We start from the raw sequence: 24,654 nt of genomic DNA on the forward strand, positions 1-24,654 counted from the left end.
AATAAACTCCTTTATCCATAATAGTTCTTTAGCACCTTCTGTGACAACAATATATTCGACTTCTGTGGTGGATAGAGCTATGCACTTCTATAGTCTAGATTGCCAAGAAATAGCTCTCCCTGCAAAAGTGATCAAATAACCGGATGTAGATCTTGAATTATCAAAATTGCCTCCTAAATCAGAGTATGTGTAACAAACAAGTTCAGGCTTGCCATTGCCAAAGCAAAGCTTCAAATCTGCAGTACCTTTCAAATACCTTAATATCCATTTTACTGCACCCCAATGTTCTTTTCCAGGATTAGAAAGGAATCTACTAACAATACCAACAGTATGTGCAATATCTGGTCTAGTGGTCTAGTGCAAACCATAGCATATATCAAGCTACCAACGGCAGAAGAGTAAGGAATATGAGACATCTCCTTTTTCTCTTCATCAGTAGATGGACTCTGACTAATACTCAATTTGAAGTGTTTAGCAAGAGAAGTACTAACCATTTTTGCATCTGTCATATTGAACATCTTGATTACCTTCTCAATGTATTGCTTTTGGGACAAAAATAACTCCTTTCTATCTCTGTGTCGGTGGATTTGAATGCCCAAGATTTTCTTTGTTGGCCTCAAGTCCTTCATTGCAAACAATTTGCTCAACTGCTTCATACAGACTGCAATTCTGGATTGATTCTTGCCAACAATAAGCATGTCGTCCACATAAATTAATAAAATAATACAATCATCATCAGAGAACTTTTGGAAGAATACACAGTGGTCTGAAGAGGTTTTCTTGTACCTTTGTTCTTCTATGACATATTCAAACTTCAAATACCATTGCCTTGGAGCTTGTTTCAATCCATACAGGCTCTTTTTCAATTTGCAGACATAATTTCCTTTTCCCTTAGTTACAAAACCCTCAGATTGCGCCATATAAATCTCCTCATCTAAATCACCATGAAGAAAAGCAGTCTTGACATCCATCTGCTCAACCTCTAAATCTAAACTTGTGGCTAAGCCTAAAACCATACGAATAGAAGACATTTTCACAATAAGGGAGAAAATTTCATCAAAGTCAACTCCCTTCTTCTGGCCAAAACCTTTAACAACTAACCTCGCCTTGTATCTAGGCGCAGAGGTATGGTTATCTTGCTTTATTCTAAATATCCATTTGTTAGATAAATCTCTCTTACCTTTCGGTAATTTCACTAACTCATATGTGCCATTCTCATGGAGTGACTTCATCTCATCTTCCATGGCTTCTATCCACTGATCTTTGTGAGTATCTTGCATGGCTTCATCATAGCTCTCAGGTTCTCCCATGTCACTCAAAAGTACATACTCATCAGGAGGATAGTGCATGGATTTTTTCTTCTCCCTTGTAGATCTTCTAAGAGAGGTTTCAGGGGCATTCAAAGTAGTTACCTAAATAGGAATTGGTTGCTGATCAACCATAACTTCATCAATTGGAGAATCCATAACATCTACATCATGATGATCATTTTGACCTTGATCACTATCTCCATCATTGTCTTGGGTTCCTCCAGATGCTGTAGGTGCCTTTGCAATAGAAACTGGATCAATATCAACTAAGCTCTCATTACTCTAAGAATCTATCTTCTCAGCTTTGTCAATATCTTCAATAGTCTGGTCTTCAAAGAATATTGCATCACGACTTCTAATAAGTTTATTTTCAACTGGATCATAAAAACTATAACCAAAATCATCTTGACCATAACCGATAAAAATGCACTGCTTAGTTTTGACATCCAATTTCGATCTCTCATCTTTAGGAATATGCACACAAGCTTTACACCCAAAAACTTCAGGTTCATAAGAAACATCTTTGGAAAACCAAACTCTGTCTGGGACATCACCATCCAAAGCAATAACAAGACACAAATTGATAACATAGGCAGCAGTGTTAAGTGCTTCCGCCCAAAATGTATTTGGAAGTTTAGCCTCTAAAATCAAGCATCTAACTCTCTCAACTAGAGTTCTATTCATCCTCTCTACCAAACCATTCAATTGAGGCGTCTTGGGCGGAGTTTTCTGATGATGAATTCCTTGTTCTTTGCAATAGTTATCAAAGGGAAAACAATATTCACCACCATTGTCAGTGCGAATACATTTTAATTTCTTCCCCGTCTGTCACTCAGCTAAGGCCTGAAATTCCTTAAACACGCCAAGTGCTTGATCTTTAGATTTCAAAGTATACACCCAGAACTTACGAGAATGATCATCAATGAAGGTCACAAAGTAAAATGCACCACATTTTGATTTTACTTTAAAAGGACCACACAAATCATAGTGTACTAGCTCCAATAAATCGGGCTTTCTTGAGGGAGGATGACTATGAAAGGAAACCCTTTTCTATTTGTCAGCTAAACAATGTATACACCTTACTCCTATCTTTAAGATAGAGAGACTGTTTCCGATATGCCCTCAGGTCTAGAAATGTTCCCTATTGTGTGGATTCATAATTTATTCTTCAAACCAAGAGTGAGTCAATCTTTTCAAGTATGGTAAAATATTAGCTTGATTTCTTTCTATCTATCTATTTTCCGTGAGCAAAATTTTTCAGTATTGCTAATAAAAGATACTCCCTCCGTTTTATATTATATGAGGTAGTTTGACTCGGCACGGAGTTTAAGAAACTTTTGAAACTTGTGGTCTTAAAAGCTTAAGGGGTAAAAAGTTTGTGGGGCCATGATATTTGTGTGGCTATAAAAACTTCTCATTAAGGGTAAATGTGTAAAATGAAAGATTTTAAAGTTGAATTATTTCCAAATTTAGAAATGTGTCATTTATTTTGTAACAGACTAAAAAAGAAAGTATCTCATTTAATATGAAATGGAGGGAGTAATAGATTTTCGATGGAATGGTTGAGGTGACTTGCTATTAAAAAAGGGATTTTTACCTATCTATACCATATATCAAACCTTATTACTCTCAATGTTTAAGGTTTGTGTTTATTACATTTAAGCATACCAAATTACCATTTCTATACCATAATTCAAATTAGGGATATAATTAAGGGTTCATTTATATTAGGCATAATTATAGGACTGTATCTTCCCACTTTCTCTTTCCTTTCATCTCAACTGTTCACAACACACACACAACTCACGATGCTCCTATGCTTCCTCTCGTTGATCATCCCCAACTGCCTACCACCGTCGAAGAATATCATATTTTCAGATTCACAAGAAAATTTTAAATTCTTTGATCCAACCGCTTGAATTCCCACTGGAAATAATAATGGCAGAGAGTTCGAAATTCTTTGACCTATTTTTTTTTTTGGACAGTGGTTGAAGGTTATTGGTTAACACAGTCGATTGAAATTCGAAGAAGAAGATGAGGAAGACATATTTCCAGAATTTGTAGATATTTTGTAGTCAAATTGTAGTCAAATTAGAAAAATTGTAGATAAATTGTAGATTGTTTTTTGCGGAAGATTTTGTAGAAGTTTTAGTCGTTTTGGATTTGTGAAAACAGAAAATAATGCATCTACAATCAGAATACAAATAATCTACAATTTATCTACAAGATATCTACAAAATAGATACATTGAATTTTAATATCCAAATTCTCATTTCAATTGTAGCATAATTGGCATTTTCGACATAATTGTAGAAGATTTGTAGAAGTTTTAGTCTTCCCAATCTACAATTCATCTACAATTTATCTACAATATATCTACAATTCTACAATTTAACTACAATTTAACTACAATTTCTGGAAATACGTCTTCTTCTTCTTCTTCGAGTTTCAATCTAAAATTCAGTCAAAACCAAGTCTAATCTTCACCAAAACCCCTCAAAATTGAGATATAAACTCCTAAACATATTCCGAATTATTTACAACAACACCCAATCCAAACAAATAATGATTTTTGAAAACCCAAATTTGAATTCAAAGCTTTCAAGCTTTTTAATGGCTATCAATGGTGGAAAATATATGGAAGAACAGATGAAGATGAAGATGAAGATGAAGAACAGAAATCTCCTTTCCGTTTGATTACTGGAGCTTCAGTAGCTTGCGTTTTTTGAGAATTGTAGTTGAGTGAGAGAAGAGAGATCTCTTTCCGTTGAGGAAGGAGAGAATTACGCAGCAATTCGGATTTGATGTTGACAGAATCACACGCAGATCTGGTGTCTCATTTTAGGGCTTTTTTTTATGGCAAAATCTACCTATTTTTGGATTGGTATATAATTTGTAGTAAAAGTGTGGACTACACGGGTAAATAACAAATTATGAACATTTTTGGTAATAAAATTTGATATATGGTATAGATAGGTAAAAATCTCATTAAAAAAACCAAGGCTCTAATCCAAACCTACTATCAATAATTTCATGTGCCGGCCACGTTTTATTTAATTCAACTTGTAGTTAATATATTGGTTAAAGAAATTAAAGATTCCTCTTGGAAGTTGCAATAATTATTTAAGTATAGATCCTTGCTTAAGAATTACGTAATTTATTTGCTAATCTATTATGTCGATAAAGCATAAATAAATGAGCACTCACATCTTCTGGTTTTTTATACAACAGAAAATAGATATCTTAATATTAACTGACGCACTAAAATGGCCTGACCCTCCATCTACACAATGAAGGTGAGGCCATAAGGCCATCCGCACCAATTACTCAAAAAAATGTTGGGCAAATATTACTTTTAGCCCATGTCAGAAATTATTCATATTTGACAGCTAAAAAATTGTATAAAATTTATATAATTTTATATATAACGTACATAAATCAATATACATATATAAATATATATTTTTCGGCTATTATTTTGAAAACACCTATACAATATCATTTTCTCAAAAATTGTTTACCTAATTATCTTGAGTGACTGATTTGGGTGTGCAAACATCCTTTGCATAAGCAGTTAATAAAATTTAAACCTAAAAAATAGATAAATTGGTCGGAATTTAAATTATATGCACGGTCAGTGTAAGAACTCTTTTTACATTTATCACTATTATGTTGATGAAGAGGCATATCCGAAAATAACGAAGATAAGGAACACCAAATTTTAACGTAGAAAACCTTCAAATTGAAGGTAAAAACCACGGGATCACAAAGATCCAAAAAACTTCACTATAACAATAAGAGGGTTACAAAAAATTTCTGTATTGGCTACACAATAAGTGCCAAACACGGAGCAACAATAGCAACAACAAATCAATTGAATAAGGAGGAGAAGTCACAAAACTGGAGATGTTGTTCGGGGCTCGAAATCAGATGCTACGAGCCTCCAATTCCGATCTCCACCATTTAAATCAAAGACCAAGATGTTATGAAAACTCAGTCCAAATTTCAGCCCGATCCAACGGTTAAACGTGATTTGAAGTTGTCTGGTCAGAACAAAAATCTGCAGCAAAACAAACACTTTTTCATCTCTCTTCTCTCTTGATGAAACCTCTTTCAAAAACTACTCTTATATGCTTAAGTCTTTCAAAGACTTATACCAATGAGCATAAAATAATTCTCCAAGGTTGTCGTATTTATAAATAATGAGTAGCATTTTCTCTTAAAGCCAAAACCAACTCTAAATGGAAATAAAAACCAAATCCAATTTCGAATAGGACTGGAAATCAAAAGAGAATAGGAGTAGGCCATTGGGCCCTTGGCTGGACAACATGGGCATGTGCCCCACAAATTTCTCCTCCAACGAAGGGGCCAAATGTATCTTCAAGTAGAGCAACTATTGACAGGCTTCAAGCTTGCATTTTTCTGCAAAATGCATGCTTATCTGCAAATTTAACTACGAAGTCCTCAGGTTGTTCCATATAAATATCCCTAAATCACCATGAAGAAAAGCAGTCTTTACATACATCTGCTCAACCTCTAAATATAGACTCCCGGCTAAGCCTAGAATGAAGAAATCTTTACAACATGCGAGAAAATTTCATCAAAGTCAACTCCTTTCTTCTGGCCAAAACCTTTAACAACTAACCTCGCCTTGTACCTAGGCGCAGAGGTATATATGGTTATCTTGCTTTATTCTGAATATCCATTTGTTTGATAAAGCTCTTTTACCTTTCGGCAATTTCACTAACTCATATGTATCACTCCCATGGAGTGACTTCATCTTATCTTCCATGGCTTATATCCACTGATCTTTGTGAGTATCTTGCATGGCTTTATCATAGCTCTCAAGTTCTCCCATGTCAATCAAAATTACATACTCACCATGAGGATAACGCATGGATATTCAGTTCTTACAGTTCCTGTAAGTTAAGTGTATTTCTTATGGCTTATACAGTATTTTGTTCGGAACTAAATGTGGATAAGTCGCTCAAAGAAAGGGTAAAATGGATGGTCATATGAGCTTCAATCCTCTTCCATATGTCTTAGCTCCCAATGTTACCACTGCAACTACACATGGGCTCAGACAAATAAATGTAGAAGAAAGATTAACAGAGAACTAATAGCTCCCAATGTTACCACTGCAACTACACAAGGGCTCAGACAAATAAATGTAGAAGAAAGATTAACAGAGAACTAATACCTGCACTCTTCCTAAGCAGAAGGTATAGAGCCATTCCTGTTACTATATATCGCATTGATACTGCATCTTCATCAATTGTCCAAATAAAATCAGGGGTGTCAAACAGACCCTTGTCCCCAAAGGATCTGTTACGACCGAAAATAATTAGATGTCATGCGGAAGCTAGTAAGAAAACTTTGAACGACGATAAATTAGACAACAAACAAGAAATATATCAAAAGAGACACAAACATTTAACGTGGTTCGGTCAATTGACCTACGTCCATGGCGGAAATGAGCAATCCACTATATAAAAGAGTGTATAAAAATATTGAGAGGATAACCTCATGGAGAGCCAAACACAAGCGATACACTAACATTTGTTCCAAAAAGTTCTCCCCCTAAACAAGACTCTCAAACTCAGTATGACTATAGATATTGTGGATGCTTCTGAATAAAAAAGGAAGGATTGTCACTTTATAAAGGTCCAAACTTTTTCCTACAAGAAAAGGGACTAGCCAAATATGGGAGATTTATAATTTCCTTCCATAAGAAGAAAAATCCAATTATGGTAAATATGTTGCCCTTTCTTTCAACAGATAGGAAAATAAAATATGGTAAGAAAATAAGGACAAACACCTAACAGTGTAACCAAAGGGATTGCATTATCTCGAGCTTTGCATCAGTAGAAATTAAATTGGTGGAAATCAAGAATTCACCGCTCATCTTTTTTCCAATTCTTAAAGGATAGGAAAACACACAATAGAAAAGCTAACAAAAATGTTGGCCTGAGTCAGTTTGTTTTTATAATTGACAAAGAAACACACGCATGAACCAGGTTCATATATAGTGTACACAGATAGGGGCAGATTCGAGCACAAGGCATGCACATGAAAGGGATAAGCATAAGTGGTTATGATGGATATCTCCTACACGAAAAGTTTGCATATTCGATAAAGAGCAGGACTCCTTACGTGAAGAGAACTCTATCCAAGATAAGGGAAAGAGTTAGAAGTTGAAGATAACTAGAATTCTTCCACCAAGGAAGAGTATAACATTAGAACTCTAGTTAATCCTACTCAACTAACTCTATAAATATCAGTGTGTTCTCTTTTACAGTTAACGCACAAACGCAGAAGTTAAGAAAGAGTTGAGAGCAAAATATCAAGGCATGTTGCAAGCAATTCCTGTGTGATTCAAGTGTGTAAACCTGAAGCTACATGAACCAGATAGAAGAATCAGTTCCAAGTATCTGTCTTTTATTCTAGTTTCATTGTAGTAGGGCTTTTGAGTTGTACCTTTCAGCTTTATTTAGAAGCATTTGTACTAGGTACTTTGAGTTGTAGTATTCAAGTTAGAGTTAACTTGAAGTTGTCGCAACAGCTTGAGGCTGGTTGCCACAAAGGGTTAGAGGTAATCCTTAGGTTTACAAGAGTTTTGTAAACACTATTTTTGACTCAGTAATTTAGTGAAGTGTTGGAAAATAACCTACTGGGTAGTAGATCATGATTTTTTTATCTTTTGAGCCGGGTGTTTTCCCCGTAAAAATCTGTGTTCTTTACTTTATGTATTTATTATTATGCAATAGTAGTATAAGGAACACATATAAAAACCAAATCCTTCTATAATCCAGTGCACGTGAAAATTAGACACCATACAAATCACCTTACTCTTATATGGTATTGAAGTATAAAACATCAAAAAATGAATAGAACTTTTCTCACTTCTAGAGTAAAGAAAATTGGTTCCACCACATCCACGAAGTATTGCAACAAAAAAGGAGGAATAAACAGTTTGTTTAGAAAAGGGAGGATTATAGTCACAGGACGCAGGATGCTTTGTGCGTCGGGCTACCCTTTATTTCATCCATCATATAATCAGCGGTTGAAAATGTTATTTGGAATTTTTGCATTTTAATTTTATAAGACTTAGTACCCTAAGTACTATGACAAAAATCTCATCACGCGCGTTCCGACTTCTGAATGGCTCGAAACTAATCAAAAATAACTCAAATACATCAACAATGCTAAAGGAACCAATCCCAATCGGAAAAGATCGAATCTTTAATCAAAAGCCCAAAATTGGCTAAAAAACTCAACCCGGGCCCACACCTCAAAACCCCAAAAAACTCACAAAATCCGTCAACCCATTCAATTATGAGTTCAACCATACTAGTTTCACTCAAATCCGACTCCGAATCGGTGTTCAAAACTCAAAAATTCATATTATGAAACTTTAGGCCAAAACCCTCAATTTCTTCTTTAAAATTCATTAACCAAAAGATAAAATCGAAGATAGATTCATAAAATATGACCAAAACCGAGTAGAGAACACTTACCCCAATTCATATGCTAAAAAATGCCTCGACAAATTGCCCAACTCCGAGCTCCCCAACTCAAAATATGTTAAATGCATAAAACCATCATTTTAAGATTGTTCTGCCTCGTTTTTTGTGCCAAAAGATCTCGAAACTCACTTTTGATACCTCCAATGGATTCTTTATGAAATTCTAGTCAAGATAGGCTCTTGAATCACTCCCCTTGATCTTATATTGAAGGAGATATGTTGGTTTCAATATTTGGAAATATTGCAGATTTTTCAATACACAACAATGACAATTTCGTAATTAATTTGAAAAAAATCTAGCAACTCAATTCTTAGTAAAATAACCATAAAATCCTCATACGATGTCCAAATTTGACAATTCTTTTTGATATGACTCCGTAATTACGATACGGATCTAGTGCTTCAATAAAACAGAAATCGGAGCTCATTTGTTCAATGTTGTACCATTTATGCTTGAAGAAACGACACTTCGAAACATAAGAAAAACGAGCGCAACACAACCCAAACCTATCCGAAACTCATTTTAGCCCTTTGGGACCCTGTCTAAACATACAAAAAAGTTCCATATCATAATACAGACCTACTCGAGGCCTCAAAACACACATAATAATATTGAAACGATGAAATGCACCTCAAATCAAACTTAATGTACTTTCGAACTTTCGACTTCCAAAAACTCACGTTGAAACATATCAAATCAACTCGGAATGAACCCAAATGTTGCACACTTCTGACTATGAATAAAAGAGTAAATGTATAAATAGTGCTCACTTCTAAACAAAGTTAAAGAAACTAAGACTATTTCAAATTTGGCGTCCAACCTTTTGTCACTTTCTACCTAACATCAATGATCTCACCTTCACCAGAATTTTCAACTTGTTATCTCAAGTAGCTGGTTTGTTGAAAAGAGCAGAATTCATACACAAAAACAGAGAGGAGCAAGCATTCCATATCTCATATTTTTCATCTTCAACATCAATTGAAAAGGTTAGTCCACCATGATCTTATTAGCCAATCATGTTTAGCTAAACAAAGTTTATTTAACTGAATTTTTATGTATGGTTTCCTGCTATGGCTTTCTTTTTTATGCTTCTTTTCTTCAGATCCTTTGTATTCTTGCTCCTTCTTCTTCTTCTTTTTTCTCCTGATTAGGTTTTATGTATATTTTATACATCAGATCTTGAGAACTTGAACGGAAGGGAGGGAATTACAATCATGGAAAGCGAGAAAGGGAAAGCAATCAAATTATCGGTATTTCATGATACAATATTTATTACAACTAAAGTTGACAAAATAAATGGAATTTGAAGGAACCCTCTGTCGTTGATTGTGTTATCTTTCAAAATTTATACACTAAAAACTCTAAATATCTTTTTGATACTATTAGTAAATTTTAACTTATGATAGCAAATTATAAGTTACTAATTAGATGTCCCTGATTATCATCTTTCTTTTTGGTTCCAATATGTTAATTTTTGAGGTTATGCCTCTTTTCCTCTCCCTAATTCGATCCTCTAACATTTGAATCTTAGTATTTAGCGGGTAACAAAGAAATATAGAGATTTAAAAAGATAAAAAGTTGCAACATATTGCATGAAGAAGAGCGTTATTTTTTTATGATATTTTTATAGACGAAAAGTTAGTTTAAATATTTGTCACGTTTCTCCTTTTTATTTATGGACTAATTTATAAAATGATCACTTAATAACTCACTGGTAATTTTTTGTGACACATACCATAAAGTTAACTAGTTCTCACATATGTTGTGATTATTTCCTCCTTTGCTTAATTACCTCTACTTCCTTAACTTCACCTCATATTTACACACAAGAACGGATCCTTTTCTTAAAACTAATGACTTATGTTACTCTTCCAACTCCTAATATAGAATAAATAACTTTAAATAGAATGATCATAAGAAATATTAAGATAAAGGGATTGAAAAAAAAATCAAAGCAAATTGCCAGTAATGGTACCTTGCCTTCTCTTCTATTACATGACTGTATTTATATTCATTCTATTTTTTCAATGCAAATAATGGAGCCATTGATTTGTTATGTATGTGAAGGGAAATCACGTGAGTTATGATCAAGCGGACTCAATATTCTTGAAGCCATGGGGAGGTTTTGGTGGATCAAAATGGAATTACATGCTGAAAAGTCCCATTAAAGAAATATTGATTGCTCATGGAGATTGTATAGACTCCATCATGTTCATAACCGTTACTGAACAAGGTACTACCATCGACTCACCAAAGTTTGGTGGGGGTGGAGGTCGAAGAACCAAGGTAAGTCCGAAATAAATATGGTCGAAGAGACAACGTTCTTCTCAAGTTAAATTTGTGTCATGTCATAGCAATGAGCTTAAATAATGTAAAAAAAAAATGCAATTATCAAGACAATTAAATCACTTATAGCACGTTATAGGTCAACTTAATATGTTAGTGTCGCAACTTTGTGCATTTTCAGTGTACACAACGTACAATCTGTAGTTATGTAAGCATCTTTCAAGTCAAATATATGGATGCACCTGTTGCTTCATATTTAAGTTTGCCGGTTCCTTTGCATTGAGAGGATTCAATTAAGTGTCTAGATTTGCTTTAGGTTCAAAGATTTCAAATCCTAATATGATATTCTTGCACTTTTCTGAATTTTTGTCAAAATTCCCGACTCTGCTGCTTATTTAACTGATATGTGATTTGTAATAACCTCAGGTAGCTTTTGAGGCAACTCCATTGGAATATTTAACAGGTATCAACGGAACATTTGGATATGGTGGCAGCCATTTAGTTATAAAATCTCTATGTTTTATAACTAATGCAAAGAGTTATGGACCATTTGGGTCTAAGGATGGGGGAACCCCATTTTCACTTGTGATGAAAGAAGGTGTAGCAATTGTGGGATTTCACGGTTGTTCTGGGTTGTACCTTGATGCTATTGGTGTTTATTTGCAAAAACTTACTCCGCCCACTTCAGCAAAGGAACCTATGGTTGAAGACATTGAAATCCATGATGTATGTTGAGATTATTTCCTCCTTCGCTTAATCACCTCTACTTCCGTTTCTTCACCTCATACTTCAGCAAATGAACCTGAATCAAAAAAGAAATTGAGGCAATTGAACCTATGGTTGAAGAAATTGAAATACATGACGTCTATACTACTTTTTCTCTTAATATCATGAGTTAAATTTTGTTTCTTGTTTGTTTTATTTTATTTCTTTCCAATTAATTGTGACTTTATATACTAAACCAACACATGCATGCCATGTGTCTGCACATAAATTTTTTTCACTTAATATATGTTCTTGCTTTATTAAATCGCTTAACCATTATAAGTTAGTATTTTGGGTGAAAATACCGAGTAGGTGCATGTTTTTGCTATCAGAGATAGAATTATAAACTTCTTGTTGTAAGAATAAAAAAAAAAAACTAAACATTATAACGCTTATCAATCATGCTTAGTTATGATTTTCAATAGGTTGTGTTTTATGTTTGACAATTACTTCTATTCATGTCTTCCTCAGAATGGTTAGAATAAACCTTCACTAAATTGGCCATCCCCCTGCTTAGTGCATAATCTAGTAAAACACCAGCTCAACATATTCTTTTAATGCAGTTGAACATATGCATAGTAAACTATTTTCTTGACATGCTTATTTTGGATATATAACAGTTGCTCAAACTCTAAGAATATAATATATAGAGAATTAACTGTCTTTCTTTGTGAGAATTTGATATAATGTCTGGTCTTTTGGCAGGTGTCATTTTCTACCCTTCGCAAGGACTCACTCAATGTTCTAGATTTCATAGAGAGCTTAAAGAATGAAGAAATTCAAAAAGTTGAAAAGCTGATATTGGAGTTGGACTTCCTCCTTCTGAATCTCCATCATCTTTCCAAGTATCGTGTTGATCAACTTTCTTCATTCATGACCGAATATGAGTTTCTTCAGAATGTTTGTGGCAACATAAGACATTTCCACGAGTTGATAGTGAATGGTTGCGTTGGGCATGAGAATGTTGAATATGTCTTACCTCAGTTTCAACTAATGGCTAAGAGAGTAGGACGCTTCTTGTGGCAAAATCAAATTGGTGGACACTCTCGACTCTTCAAGCTAACACATCTATTCTTGGAGATTATTCCAACTCAGTTGGAGGTTATGCACATATGTCTTACAAATTTGAAAGCTTCAACATCAACAAAAGTTGGACGCTTTATTAAGCAGCTCCTAGAAACCTCTCCGGATATTCTTAGAGAATATCTAATTCATCTACAAGAGCACATGATAAATGTTATTACCGCTAGCAGTCCAGGGGCCCACAACATTCATATCATGATAGAGTTCCTATTAATCATTCTTACTGATATGCCTAAGGACTTTATTCATAATGGCAAGTTGTTTAAATTCCTAGCACGTGTCGGAGCACTTACCAGGGACGTATCATCTATGGCTCGCAACTTAGAAGAGAAATCAAAGAATGAAGAGAGTACCAATGAAACAAATAGTGCAACTCTAGGCTTGCTCGAAAAAATTGAACTCCTGAAGAAAGAACTCAAAGATGTTTACCTGAAAGCCCCGGACTCATCTCAACTCTGCTTTCCCATGAGTGATGGACCCCTTTTCATGCATCTTCTACTTAGACACTTAGATGATTTGCTCAATTCCAATACTTATTTAGTCGCTTTGATAAAGGAAGAAATCAGGCTGGTGAAAGAAGATCTAGAATTCATAAGATCTTTCTTCGGGAATGTTGAGCAAGAATTGTATAAAGATCTCTGGGCACGTGTTTTAGATGTGGCATATGAGACAAAAGATGTCATTGATTCAATTATTGTAAGAGACAATGGTCTCTTACATCTTATTTTCTCACTTCCCTTTACCATAGAAAAGATCAATCTTATCAAAGAAGGGGTCTCAAATTTATTTGAGAAGATTCCCAAGAACATGGGTGTCATTGTTGTGAACTCTCCCAACAAGCCAGTTGATCGCAAGTCATCAATAGCTGGTAAAATAATCGTAGGTTTTAAAGAGGAGACATACTTGATAATTAGGAAGCTCACCGGTGGACCAAAAACGCTAGATGTCATTTCGATCACTGGTATGCCCGGTTCGGGTAAAACTACTTTGGCGTATAAAGTGTACAATGATGAGTCAATTTCTGGTCATTTTGACATTCGTGCATGGTGTACAGTCGATCAAAAGTATGACGAGATGGGGTTGCTGGAAAAACTTTTTAATCAAGTTGTTGGCCCAACTTCGAAATTCGGTGAGAATATTGATGTTGCCGATAAGCTACGGAAACACCTGTTTGGAAAGAGGTACCTTATAGTCTTAGATGATTTGTGGGATACTGCAGCATGGGATGAGTTGACAAGACCTTTTCCTGAAGTTGAGAAAGGAAGTCGAATTATTTTGACGACTCGAGAAAAGAAAGTGGCTATGCATGCACAACGCCACAGTGATCCTCTTGACCTTCGATTGCTAAAACTGGAAGAAAGTTGGGAGTTACTAGAGAAAAAGGTCTTTGGAAAAGAAAGTTGCCCTGATGAACTAGTGGATGTTGGAATAGAAATAGTCCAAAACTGTAAACGACTTCCTTTGGTGGTTGATTTGGTTGCTGGAGTCATTGCAGGGAAGGAAATGAAAAGGAGTGTCTGGCTTGAAGTTCGAAATGATTTGAATTCCTTTATTTTCCAGAAAGAAGAGGACGTGATGAGGGTTATAGCATTAAGTTATGACCATTTACCCGATCCCTTAAAGTCGTGCTTGATTCACCTTGCGAGTTTTCCGAAGGACGAAGCAATTCCAGTCCGTAATTTGGAAATTTTATGGCTTGCTGAAGGATTTTTGGAGCAGAGAGAGATGAAGAGTGTGGAAAAACTGTTTGACATTTATCTGGATAATTTAATTTCCAGTAGCTTGGTAATTTCTTTCAATGAAATAGGTGACGATCGGACTTGCCAAATTCATGATCTTGTGCATGACTTTTGTTTGATAAAAGCAAGAGAGGAAAAGTTGTTTGGCAAGATAAGTTCAATTGCTCCATCGTCATCTTCTTCAGATCTGATGCCACGTCAAATGAACATTGAATATCGTAAGTGGCACTTTGGGCATAACAATTTTGTCCTGTTCGATTCAAAAAAGAAAAGGCATTCTGGTAAACACCTCTGTTCTTTGAGGATAACTGGACACATATATGATGACAATAGTCTTTATGATATATGTCACCTAAGACACTTGAGGCTTCTTAGAGTGTTGCAAGTGGATAGATTTTCTATCACGGTGAATGATTCTTTGCTGAATGAAATATGCACATTGGTTCATTTGAGGTACTTAAACATTCAGACAGAAGTTGACTCTCTGCCTTTGTCTTTTTCAAATTTGTGGAATCTGGAAACTCTGCGGGTGAATAACTTTGGACCACCCTTGGTGCTATTACCAACAATTTTGAATCTTGTAAAGTTGCAAGTGCTGGGCATAAATGACTGTTCTTTCTTTGATTTGGATACAGATGAACCAATACTGGTAGGAGAGGACTCAAAGTTAGAGAGCTTGAGATTATTACGGGGACTCAAGCTTTCCAATTCGAAAGACATAGATGATATTTTCAAAAGGTTTCCCAATCTTCAAGAGCTTCAATTTGATCTCAAGAAATCATGGGATTGTTCAACAGATCGATATTGGTTCCCGAAATTAGATTTCCTAAATGAACTAGAATCTCTCAAAGTAACTTTTGAAGATTCATATTCAAATGATAGTGCGTTCTCTGCAGCGACAAATCGGCTTTGGGATTTTCACTTCCCTTCGAGTGTGAAAATGTTGTGTTTGTGTGAGTTTCCTCTGACATCCGATTCACTATCAACAATAGGAATACTGCCCAAGCTTGAAGATCTGTACCTTGAAGACGCAATCATCGAGGGGGAAGGATGGAACATGGGGGAGGAAGACACCTTCCATAATCTCAAATGTCTGACGTTGCAGCGAGTGACTCTTGCTAATTGGGAGGTTAGAGAGGAATCCTTTCCTGCGCTTGAGAAATTACGAGTGCGGGACTGTCGTATGCTTGAGGAGATTCCGCCTAGTTTCGGGGATATTTGTTCATTAAAAAGTATCGAGCTGAAGTGGAGCCCTCAACTTGAAGAATCTGCTCTGAAGATTAAGCAAGATGTTGAAGATTTGGATAGGGATATTCTGGTCCTTGTTTATAACTGATCTAGTCCTGAGCACTTTTACCATGAGAAAATATGTGAGTATAGCCGAACTTATTACCTCCTCATTTTCATTTTATGTGGCAGTGCTTGACCGGTATAATTTTCTTTTGCAGAACGTATGTAAGGAATACACCAGCATTTGTTGCAGTTAGCTCTACATGTGTAGATCATTTTGCTGCTGCTCCTGCTCTGTCTTCTGTGAAACAACAAATTTGGGAGGGATGAAGCTCCCACTTTCATCCCTCCCAAATCGAGTCAACTGCAACAATAGTTTTAGTGATTCTAAGCTTCGATAGCACTCTGTCACCAATTTTATTTGCAGCGAAAGAGTCTTGCTAAGTGGGAGTTTAGAGAGGAATCCTTTCATGTGCTTGAGAAATTACAACTGTGGGAATGTCATAAGATTGAGGAGATTTCGCCTAGTTTCGGCGATCGGGTTTCATTGAAAATTATTGATCTGAAGAGGAGCCCTCAACTTGAAGATTCCGCTCGGGAGATTAAGCAATATGTTGAAGATATGATGGGAGAAGACATGATTCAGTTCCTTTTTCGGAATGAGTCTTGAACACTCTTACCCTGGGAAAAATAAGTGAGTATAGATGAATTTATTACCTCCTTTATTTCATTTTATGTGGCGGACATTGACCAGTATAATTTTCTTTGCAGAGAGCATGTAAGGAATACATCCAGCTTTTGAGGCTAAAGATGAATCCTCAAACATCTATTGTTGTGTGGTGAATAAGTGATGGATTTGTATTGATATTAATTATTACTATTGAACTTTTTCTTCATTTTGTGTGCTTATGGTAAACCAAAAGGTACTCTAGTTATGTATCCCAAGATTTGTTCTTTCAAGTTTTTATTGTTGTATACTCTCTTTTCTTTTTTGGCATGGCTTGAATTGTTTGCATATCATACGAATTACTTCTCGAGTCCAGAGACATACATGGGATTGCTGACTCTCCGCAACGACGGGATAATATTCACTCAGATACTGATAATAAGGGATGAGAACAGTGCTTTAGGAAGTGAAACAAAAGGTGTGCAACCTCTGTACTATATGAAAGTTATTTTATATCTCAGATTTTTCAAGTTTTTATATATCTTTCAAGAAATACCATCAGAATCAGCTCATCGACGCATAGAGTTTTAATTGTGATGCAGGCTGGTGGAATTCATGCGCACCAAGAATCAGCCCATCGACTCATTTGGAGTTTGAGGCTGCTGTATCTTTGATCAAGATGTTTCAATAGGTGCTGCTGTACAATATTTGGCCTTATGTGCAACAGTAAGTGTTATTAAAAATCCTCCAGTGCCTATTAATACGCTACTGGTAAAGATGTGTGTTGCGCTCAAACAATAATTGCCACTAAGAAAAAGAAGTTTAATTTGAGTATTACCGCTACTGGTAGTTGTGATAATATAAGGAGGAAGCTGAAAAAATTAATCCAAAGGTGCAAGAGCCTTATTTTTTGGTATAATTGACATCTTTGCTGTTTTATTTGGCGATTTTGTCAACTATTCTTTAGGTGCATGCCATGATCAACTGAATGCTTGCATATATTGTGTTGCATATATACCAATTTTTTTTGGCGGGGCTCCTCCGCTAGCTTTGGTTTCTTAGATTCTTGCTACATTTGCTCCATTTTATTTCACCTAAGAGTCTTGAAGGAGATCCTGGACGTGATTGCTCAGTGCTTGGCTTCTTTCAATCCTATAGATTGTTGGCTTTATGTTTACCTTGTCCGAAATCCATGCGGAAAAGTTCTTTTGAGGCAATTTTGATGGAGAGGCAACCTGAATCATCGTTGGTCCCGAAGCAATTTTTAGTCCTGCTCCTTTCCCATCATCAACAGGTCCTACTATATTTCCTCCACCAAATGTCCAACCAAACCAGATTCCTTCTCAAAATGCTGTTGTAATAATTGCTGTTGCAGCTAGCTCAGGCTGCTACATTAGCTGTGAAAAAACAGACAAGAAATTCAACAACTATTCTTCAAACCTTGATCTACTCTCGTTTCATTATAAGAACGAGACTCGATGCACTTTACTTTGCCACTGTGCTTGTTCTCTGTGGAAATTATCAAGGTTACCCTTTCTGAGTACTTTTGTCCTTACAGGTGAAAAAGTTTTAATCCGTGCATCTGTATGTGACTGCAGGTGCTAGATTATATTGAAGACATATACCGGTCTTCATGAGATTGCTAACTCTTGTAAGAACTTAGGGTATTTCCTTCTTGATCAGACTACCTTTGTGTATAATCAAGCCTCAAACTCCTGATTATCTAGCCCTTGGACCGCTCGGTGCTGGTTTTGGAGCCATCATGCAACATTGCAAGGGATTGCGGCGACTTTTGCTTCCTGGCCTCCTTATGGATCTCGTGGTCGAGTACATCAAGGCCCATGCTAAGAAGCTAGAGATGCTCTCCGTAACTTTTGGAGGGGATAGTGATCTAGGCCTCTACTATGTGCTCTCCGGTTGTGAAAGCCTCCATGAGTTGGAGGCCAGGGACTGCCCCATTGGTGACAAGTCTAAAAACATCAGAGAACTACGAATTGAACACCAAATCAAATGAAACCAAAAGTGCACACAAGTCTAAAAATATCATACAAACTTGCTCGCGCGATCAAATCGCTAAAATAACACCTAGAACTACGAATTAAACACCAAATCAAATGAAATTTTCAAGAAAACTTTGAAACTTATATTTTCACGGCCGGACGTCCAAATCACGTCAAACCAACTCCGTTTCTCACCAAATTTCACAGACAAGTCATAAATGTGGTATTGGACCTATATCGGGTTCTGGAACCAAAATACGGACCGATATCCAAAAAGTCAACTATTGGTCAAACACTTCAAATTCATTAAGCCTTTAAATGTAAAATTTCAACAAAGTCCGATAACTCGGGTTAGGGACTTCTGAATTCGATTCCGAGCATACACCCAAGTCCCAAATCGCGATACGATTCTCCGGGACCGTCAAAACACGAGTTCGGGTCCGTTTGCTCAAAACGTTGACTGAAGTCAACTCAAATGGTTTTCAAGCAAAAATTCATATTTTTCTCAGTTTTTAACATAAAAGCTTTTCAGAATCACGCCCCGACTGCGCACGCAAATCAAGAAGGACAAAAATGAGAGTTTTAAGGCCTCAAAACGCAGAATTTGATTTTAAAACATGAGATGACCGATCGGGTCATCACACTCATGCACTCAGTGACACCGGATTTTGAGAATGTATTTTATGTCAGTAATTGTGAGATTTTCTATGGAATTCAAATATTATGTTTTCAGTATTTAAAAGAAATGGTGTTTCGTTGAGAGTTATCGTCTTGTCTAGCATTGAGATAGGCGTCATCACGACTTGTGAGATTTTGGATCGTGACACCATTCCAGCAAAAACATTGTAGAAAGTAACAAACTAAGAAAGCAAAAAGTCAAAGTAGAAATAGTACTATGTTTTGCAAATTTAAAATGCAAAAATTCCAGATGACATTTTCAACTATCGATGATAAGATGCGTGTAATTTCCTTTGATTCATCTTCATGATTGCTTAACCATTCCATAATGGCCCAAATTCCAGCTTGAACTTTAGAAATTAAAGCTGAAACTGCGACAAATTAAAATTAAAATTAACCTGTGCATTATATTGGTGATAGTGCTTGCAATGTTTAACTATTAGTTGAGAAATTAGTCCAATAGAGAAAAATATCAAATCAAAGTTTAATATTACAAGTAGTTTAATGAATTTGAATTATTGAAAGCTGTAAATGTTGTATAGCAATAGAGTGGTGTTTAACATCTTGTGATGTCTAAAGATAGATAAAATAAAGGGCATCCCGGTGCACAAAGCATCCCGCATGAGTTTGCTTTGCAGTTTGCAACTTTTCACATCATGAGTTTGCTTTGCAGCCAAAGTTGGTGAGTCTATGACAGAGTGCTTTCGAAGCTTAGCATCACCAAAACTAGCCCGGAAGTTGAATCAGGTTGTTGAACAACAACCAAGGCATTGTCGATTTGGCAGGGATGAAAGTGTGAGCTTCTTGTTTGTTTTGTTGTTACACAGAAGACAGAGCAAGAATAGCAGCAAAATTATCTACACATGTAGAGCTAACTACAACTACAGCTGCATCTAATTGCAAATTCATCTACCATGACACTCTTAATATGGTGTGATATTGTCCGCTTGGGCTAAACTCGCACGGTTTTCCTCAAAATGCCTCACGCCATTAAGAGATTCCTACACCTTATATGTAGTCTCCCAAACTTTTCGGCTACCAATGTGGGACTTCGTTCGCACACCAATTTCCAGGTTTCTTGGTTAGTTCAGGATGAGAGCTAGGGAAGAGCTTGTTTGTTGAAGTTATTTATGTTGAAGTTTGGCAAAATGCCAAAGTCCCACATTGGTTGGGAGTTAAGTTTGGAGGGGATTTTTCCCCTATAAAAGAAGGCCTAATGTTTAGGATTGAAACACAGCTCTCATTTGCCTTCTCATCTGTTTAAGGCATTTGTATCTTCTCTCTTTAGTATTATTTCACTTGTATTTTTGGAGTGGAATAAAATATTTGGTTGTGTCCGAGGAGTAGGCAAAATTAGCCGAACCTCGTAAATTCTGGTGTTCCCTTTATTGTTGTTTTATTGTCTTATTTATTATTTGGTGGCTGTCATAATTTTTGGTATAGTAGTTGTGACTTATTCACACTATATACATTTGGCTTCCGCAACAATTGGTATCAGAGCGAGGTTCAAGACAGGTTCATCTTGGCGGGTTCAGTTCTAGCCGCAACATATTTGACGATAATCGTAATTTTTGTCTGAGAAATTTGATCGGTGTGCTGCGCACGTTGAGACAAACTTTGTGGTGGAGATTTGGAGATGCGACCTGTTGAAGTCTATGTGAAGAAGGTGGATCAAGTTTATTTTGTAAGAAAAAAAAAATCTCCACCTTGGCAAAATTCCACATTTTCAATTCTCTCTCAATAACAAATTTTGGTTGTGTCTTCATCTTCAATCTTCAGTGTTCAACAATGTTGATCAAATCCAAACAATGTTGAAACTTGACCGCAGTCACCACCTTTGTCAGCATATCAGCAGGATTCTCTGTAGTATGAATTTTCTTCACCGTGACTCCACCTTCTTCTATGATTTCTCGTACGAAATGATACCGAACATCAATGTGCTTCGTCCTTGCATGATAAACTTGGTTCTTCGCTAATTGAATAGCACTTTGACTATCACAAAAAATTGTGATACCTTTTTGTTCAACACCAAGCTCCTTTAGCAATCCTTGAAGCCAAATTGCCTCTTTCACAGCATCTGTAATAGCCATGTACTCTGCCTCTGTTGTAGACAAAGCAACTGTTGACTGCAAAGTAGACTTCCAACTAACTGGTGCCTTTGCAAAAGTAAACACATAACCAGTAGTTGATCTTCGTTTGTCCATATCACCCGCAAAATCTGAGTCACAATATCCAACTACAGACTGATTGTCTTCCTGCTCAAAAACTAACCCGACATCTACAGTATTATGAATATACCGTAGAATCCACTTCACAGCTTGCCAATGCTCCTTCCCTGGATTGTGCATATATCTGCTAATAACTCCAACAACTTGTGAAATGTCAGGCCTTGTGCAAACCATTGCATACATCAAGCTACCAACAACATTTGCGTATGGTACCTTTGACATATACTCTCGTTCAGCTTCATCCATTGGCGACATAGTAGTACTTAGCTTAAAATGGGAAGCAAGTGGAGTACTAACTGGCTTAGTCTTGTCATCTATGCCAAAACGTTGAAGTACTCTCTTCAAATATTCCTTTTGAGATAAACAGAGTTTCTTTGAACGTCTATCTCTAATTATCTCCATGCCAAGAATTTTCTTTGCCTCACCCAAATCCTTCATCTCGAACTCCTTCTTCAGTTGAATCTTCAACTTATCAATTTCTTCCAAATTCTTGGAAGCTATCAACATATCATCAACATATAGGAGAAGATATACAAAGGAACCATCTTTAAGCTTGTGCAAATACACACAATGATCGTATTTGCTTCTCTTGTACCTCTTGCCGCAACATAAACTCGTCAAATCGCTTGTACCATTGTCTAGAAGATTGTTTCAATCCGTACAACGATTTTTCAAGTTTGCACACCATATTTTCTTTTCCAGCAACTTTGAATCCTTCTGGCTGAGTCATGTAGATTTCCTCCTCCAAGTTTCCATGTAAAAACGCAGTTTTTACATCCATCTGAACTAGTTCCAAATCCAATTGTGCTACCAAAGCCAACATAATTCTAATGGAGGAATGTTTTACAACTGGAGAAAACACTTCATTGTAATCAATTCCCTCCTTTTGAGCATATCCTTTGGCCACCAATCTTGCTTTGTAGCGAACATCTAATTGGTTAGGAAATCCTTCTTTCTTTGCAAATACCCATTTGCACCCAATTGCTTTCTTTCCCTTCGGGAGATTGGCCAATCTCCATGTATGATTCTGATGAAGGGACTGTATTTCATCATTCATGGAAATCCTCCACTTATCTTCTTCTGAACTTTGGACAGCGTCTTTATAAGTAGTAGGAACATCATCAGCTACAATTGAGGTTGCACAAGCAACCGTCTCTATGAGACGAACAGGTTTCGTTATTGTTCTTTTTGGCCTGCTGGTTGCTATTGATTCAAGTTGTTGTTGAGATTCCTGAGTTGGAATCTCCTCTACTGGATCTCCTTCCAGAGGGTAATCTTCATTTGTTTCCTCCTCTGCTTCTTGTGTAGGAAAAATAAATTTTCCCTCAAACTCCACCTGCTTAGAAGCACCTTCATTTTGTTTGGTATCTTCTGTTACCTTATTTACCATAGCAAATTCATCAAAGGTAACATCTCTGCTGAATATTACTTTCTTTGTCATAGGACACCATAAGCGATATCCTTTGACTCCAGAAGTAATTCCCATAAAAATAGCCTTCTTTGCCCTTGGATCCAATTTTGACTCCGTCACATGATAATATGCAGTTGAGCCAAACACGTGCAAAGAGTTATAATCTACAGCAGGTTTTCCGTACCATTTTTCAAATGGTGTTTTGCCATCAATAGCAGCAGATGGTAGACGATTAATGAGGTGGCATGCATATGTAATTGCCTCAGCCCAAAATTCTTTGCCCAAGCCAGCATTGGACAACATACACCGTACCTTCTCCAGTAAGGTCCGGTTCATACGTTCTGCCACTCCATTCTGTTGTGGTGTATGTCTAACAGTGAAGTGTCGGATGATGCCATCATTTTCACAGACCTTATTGAAATGATCATTTTTGTATTCACCTCCATTGTCTGTGCGAATACACTTGATTCTCCTGCCTGTCTGATTTTCCACCATCGTCTTCCATTTGAGAAAAATTCCCAACACTTCATCTTTGCTCTTCATTGTATACACCCATACTCTTCGGGAAAAATCATCAACAAAGGTTACAAAATAGTGCTTCCCACCCAATGAAGGTGTTTTGGAAGGACCCCAAACATCAGAGTGTACATAATCCAAAATGCCTTTAGTATTATGGATCGCTGTACCAAATTTAACCCTTGTCTGTTTCCCTTTAACACAATGCTCACAAAACTCCAAGTTGCAAGCCTTGACTCCTTTTAACAATCCTTGATCTGATAGAGTTTTCAAGGATTTTCCTCCAGCATGTCCCAAGCGCATGTGTCATAGCTTGGTTGCTTCTGCCTCTTTGTCGTCACTGGATGTCACTGTCGTTGTCCCAATAACTGTACTGCCACGATAGCGGTACATATTATTATTCTTCCGATTAGCCTTCATTACCACTAGTGCACCAGAGCATACTCTCATCACTCCATTTTCTGCAATGATTTTGAACCCTTTTGATTCAAGGGCTCCCACAGAGATGAGATTCTTCTTCAAATCCGGTACATATCGAACATCTATCAATGTTCTGATCATTCCATCATGGTTCCTTAATCGTATTGAACCAATGTCATATGAGGTAAGAGGGCTGTTATCCGCTGTGTGGATGACTCCATATTCTCCTTCTTGAAATTCCATGAACCAGTCCCTGTTGGGACACATATGATAGCTACAAGCCGAGTCCATCAACCATATGTCTGATGATGTTGATGACTCTGTTGTAACTAATGAGAAGTCTGAATCATCACAATCAGCTACATTTGAATCCATAATGGCCTTTCCATTGTTATGTTTGGCCTTATTCTTCAACTTCGGACAGTCTTTCTTCCAGTGCCCTTTTTCTCGACAAAAGGCACATTCATCTTTGCTGGGTCTGGATCTTGACTTGGATCTTCCCTTCTTTGTCCTCGTTTGATTTTGAGGACGACCCCTCACAAATAGTGCTTCTCCTTCTCCGCCCTTCTGTTTTTCTCGCTTTCTTTGTTCATAGCTGTACAAAGCCGAACAAACTTCTCTGAGAGAAACTTCGTCATTTCCATGGAGTAGAGTAGTTTCAAGGTGCTCGTACTCATCAGGAAGTGACGCCAACAACATCAAGGCCAAGTCACCATCATCATAAGTTGTATCCATATTTTGCAAATCTGTAACCAACTTATTGAAACTGGTGATATGTTCATTCATCGTGGTACC

General features: G+C 36.6%; 1 protein-coding gene and 1 long non-coding RNA gene across 3 annotated transcripts; both read left to right on the forward strand.

Moving 5' to 3' along the window:
- The first annotated feature begins 9,635 nt into the window (after window positions 1–9,635).
- LOC142161789 (putative disease resistance RPP13-like protein 3) lies at window positions 9,636–16,936 on the forward strand. 2 transcript variants are annotated; one of them, XM_075249168.1, is made up of 7 exons: window positions 9,683–9,822; window positions 10,013–10,086; window positions 10,904–11,122; window positions 11,549–11,848; window positions 12,593–16,079; window positions 16,158–16,633; window positions 16,711–16,936. In XM_075249168.1, exons 2-5 carry the CDS (start codon window positions 10,051–10,053, stop codon window positions 16,043–16,045), a joined length of 4,008 nt encoding a protein of 1,335 aa, XP_075105269.1. In that variant the 5' UTR covers window positions 9,683–9,822; window positions 10,013–10,050; the 3' UTR covers window positions 16,046–16,079; window positions 16,158–16,633; window positions 16,711–16,936. The 2 variants fall into 2 exon arrangements, with proteins under 2 accessions (XP_075105270.1, XP_075105269.1); XM_075249169.1 differs by lacking the exon at window positions 10,013–10,086 and having other exon boundaries at window positions 9,636–9,822.
- An 8-nt stretch (window positions 16,937–16,944) lies between these two features.
- LOC142179385 (uncharacterized) lies at window positions 16,945–18,344 on the forward strand. Its single transcript, XR_012707380.1, has 3 exons — window positions 16,945–17,084; window positions 17,209–17,332; window positions 18,205–18,344. It is a non-coding gene; the product is annotated as an uncharacterized LOC142179385 (long non-coding RNA).
- The last annotated feature ends 6,310 nt before the right edge of the window (window positions 18,345–24,654 follow it).

The sequence above is a fragment of the Nicotiana tabacum genome, chromosome 3 (genome assembly GCF_000715075.1).
Source record: "Nicotiana tabacum cultivar K326 chromosome 3, ASM71507v2, whole genome shotgun sequence".
Lineage (NCBI taxonomy): Eukaryota > Viridiplantae > Streptophyta > Magnoliopsida > Solanales > Solanaceae > Nicotiana > Nicotiana tabacum.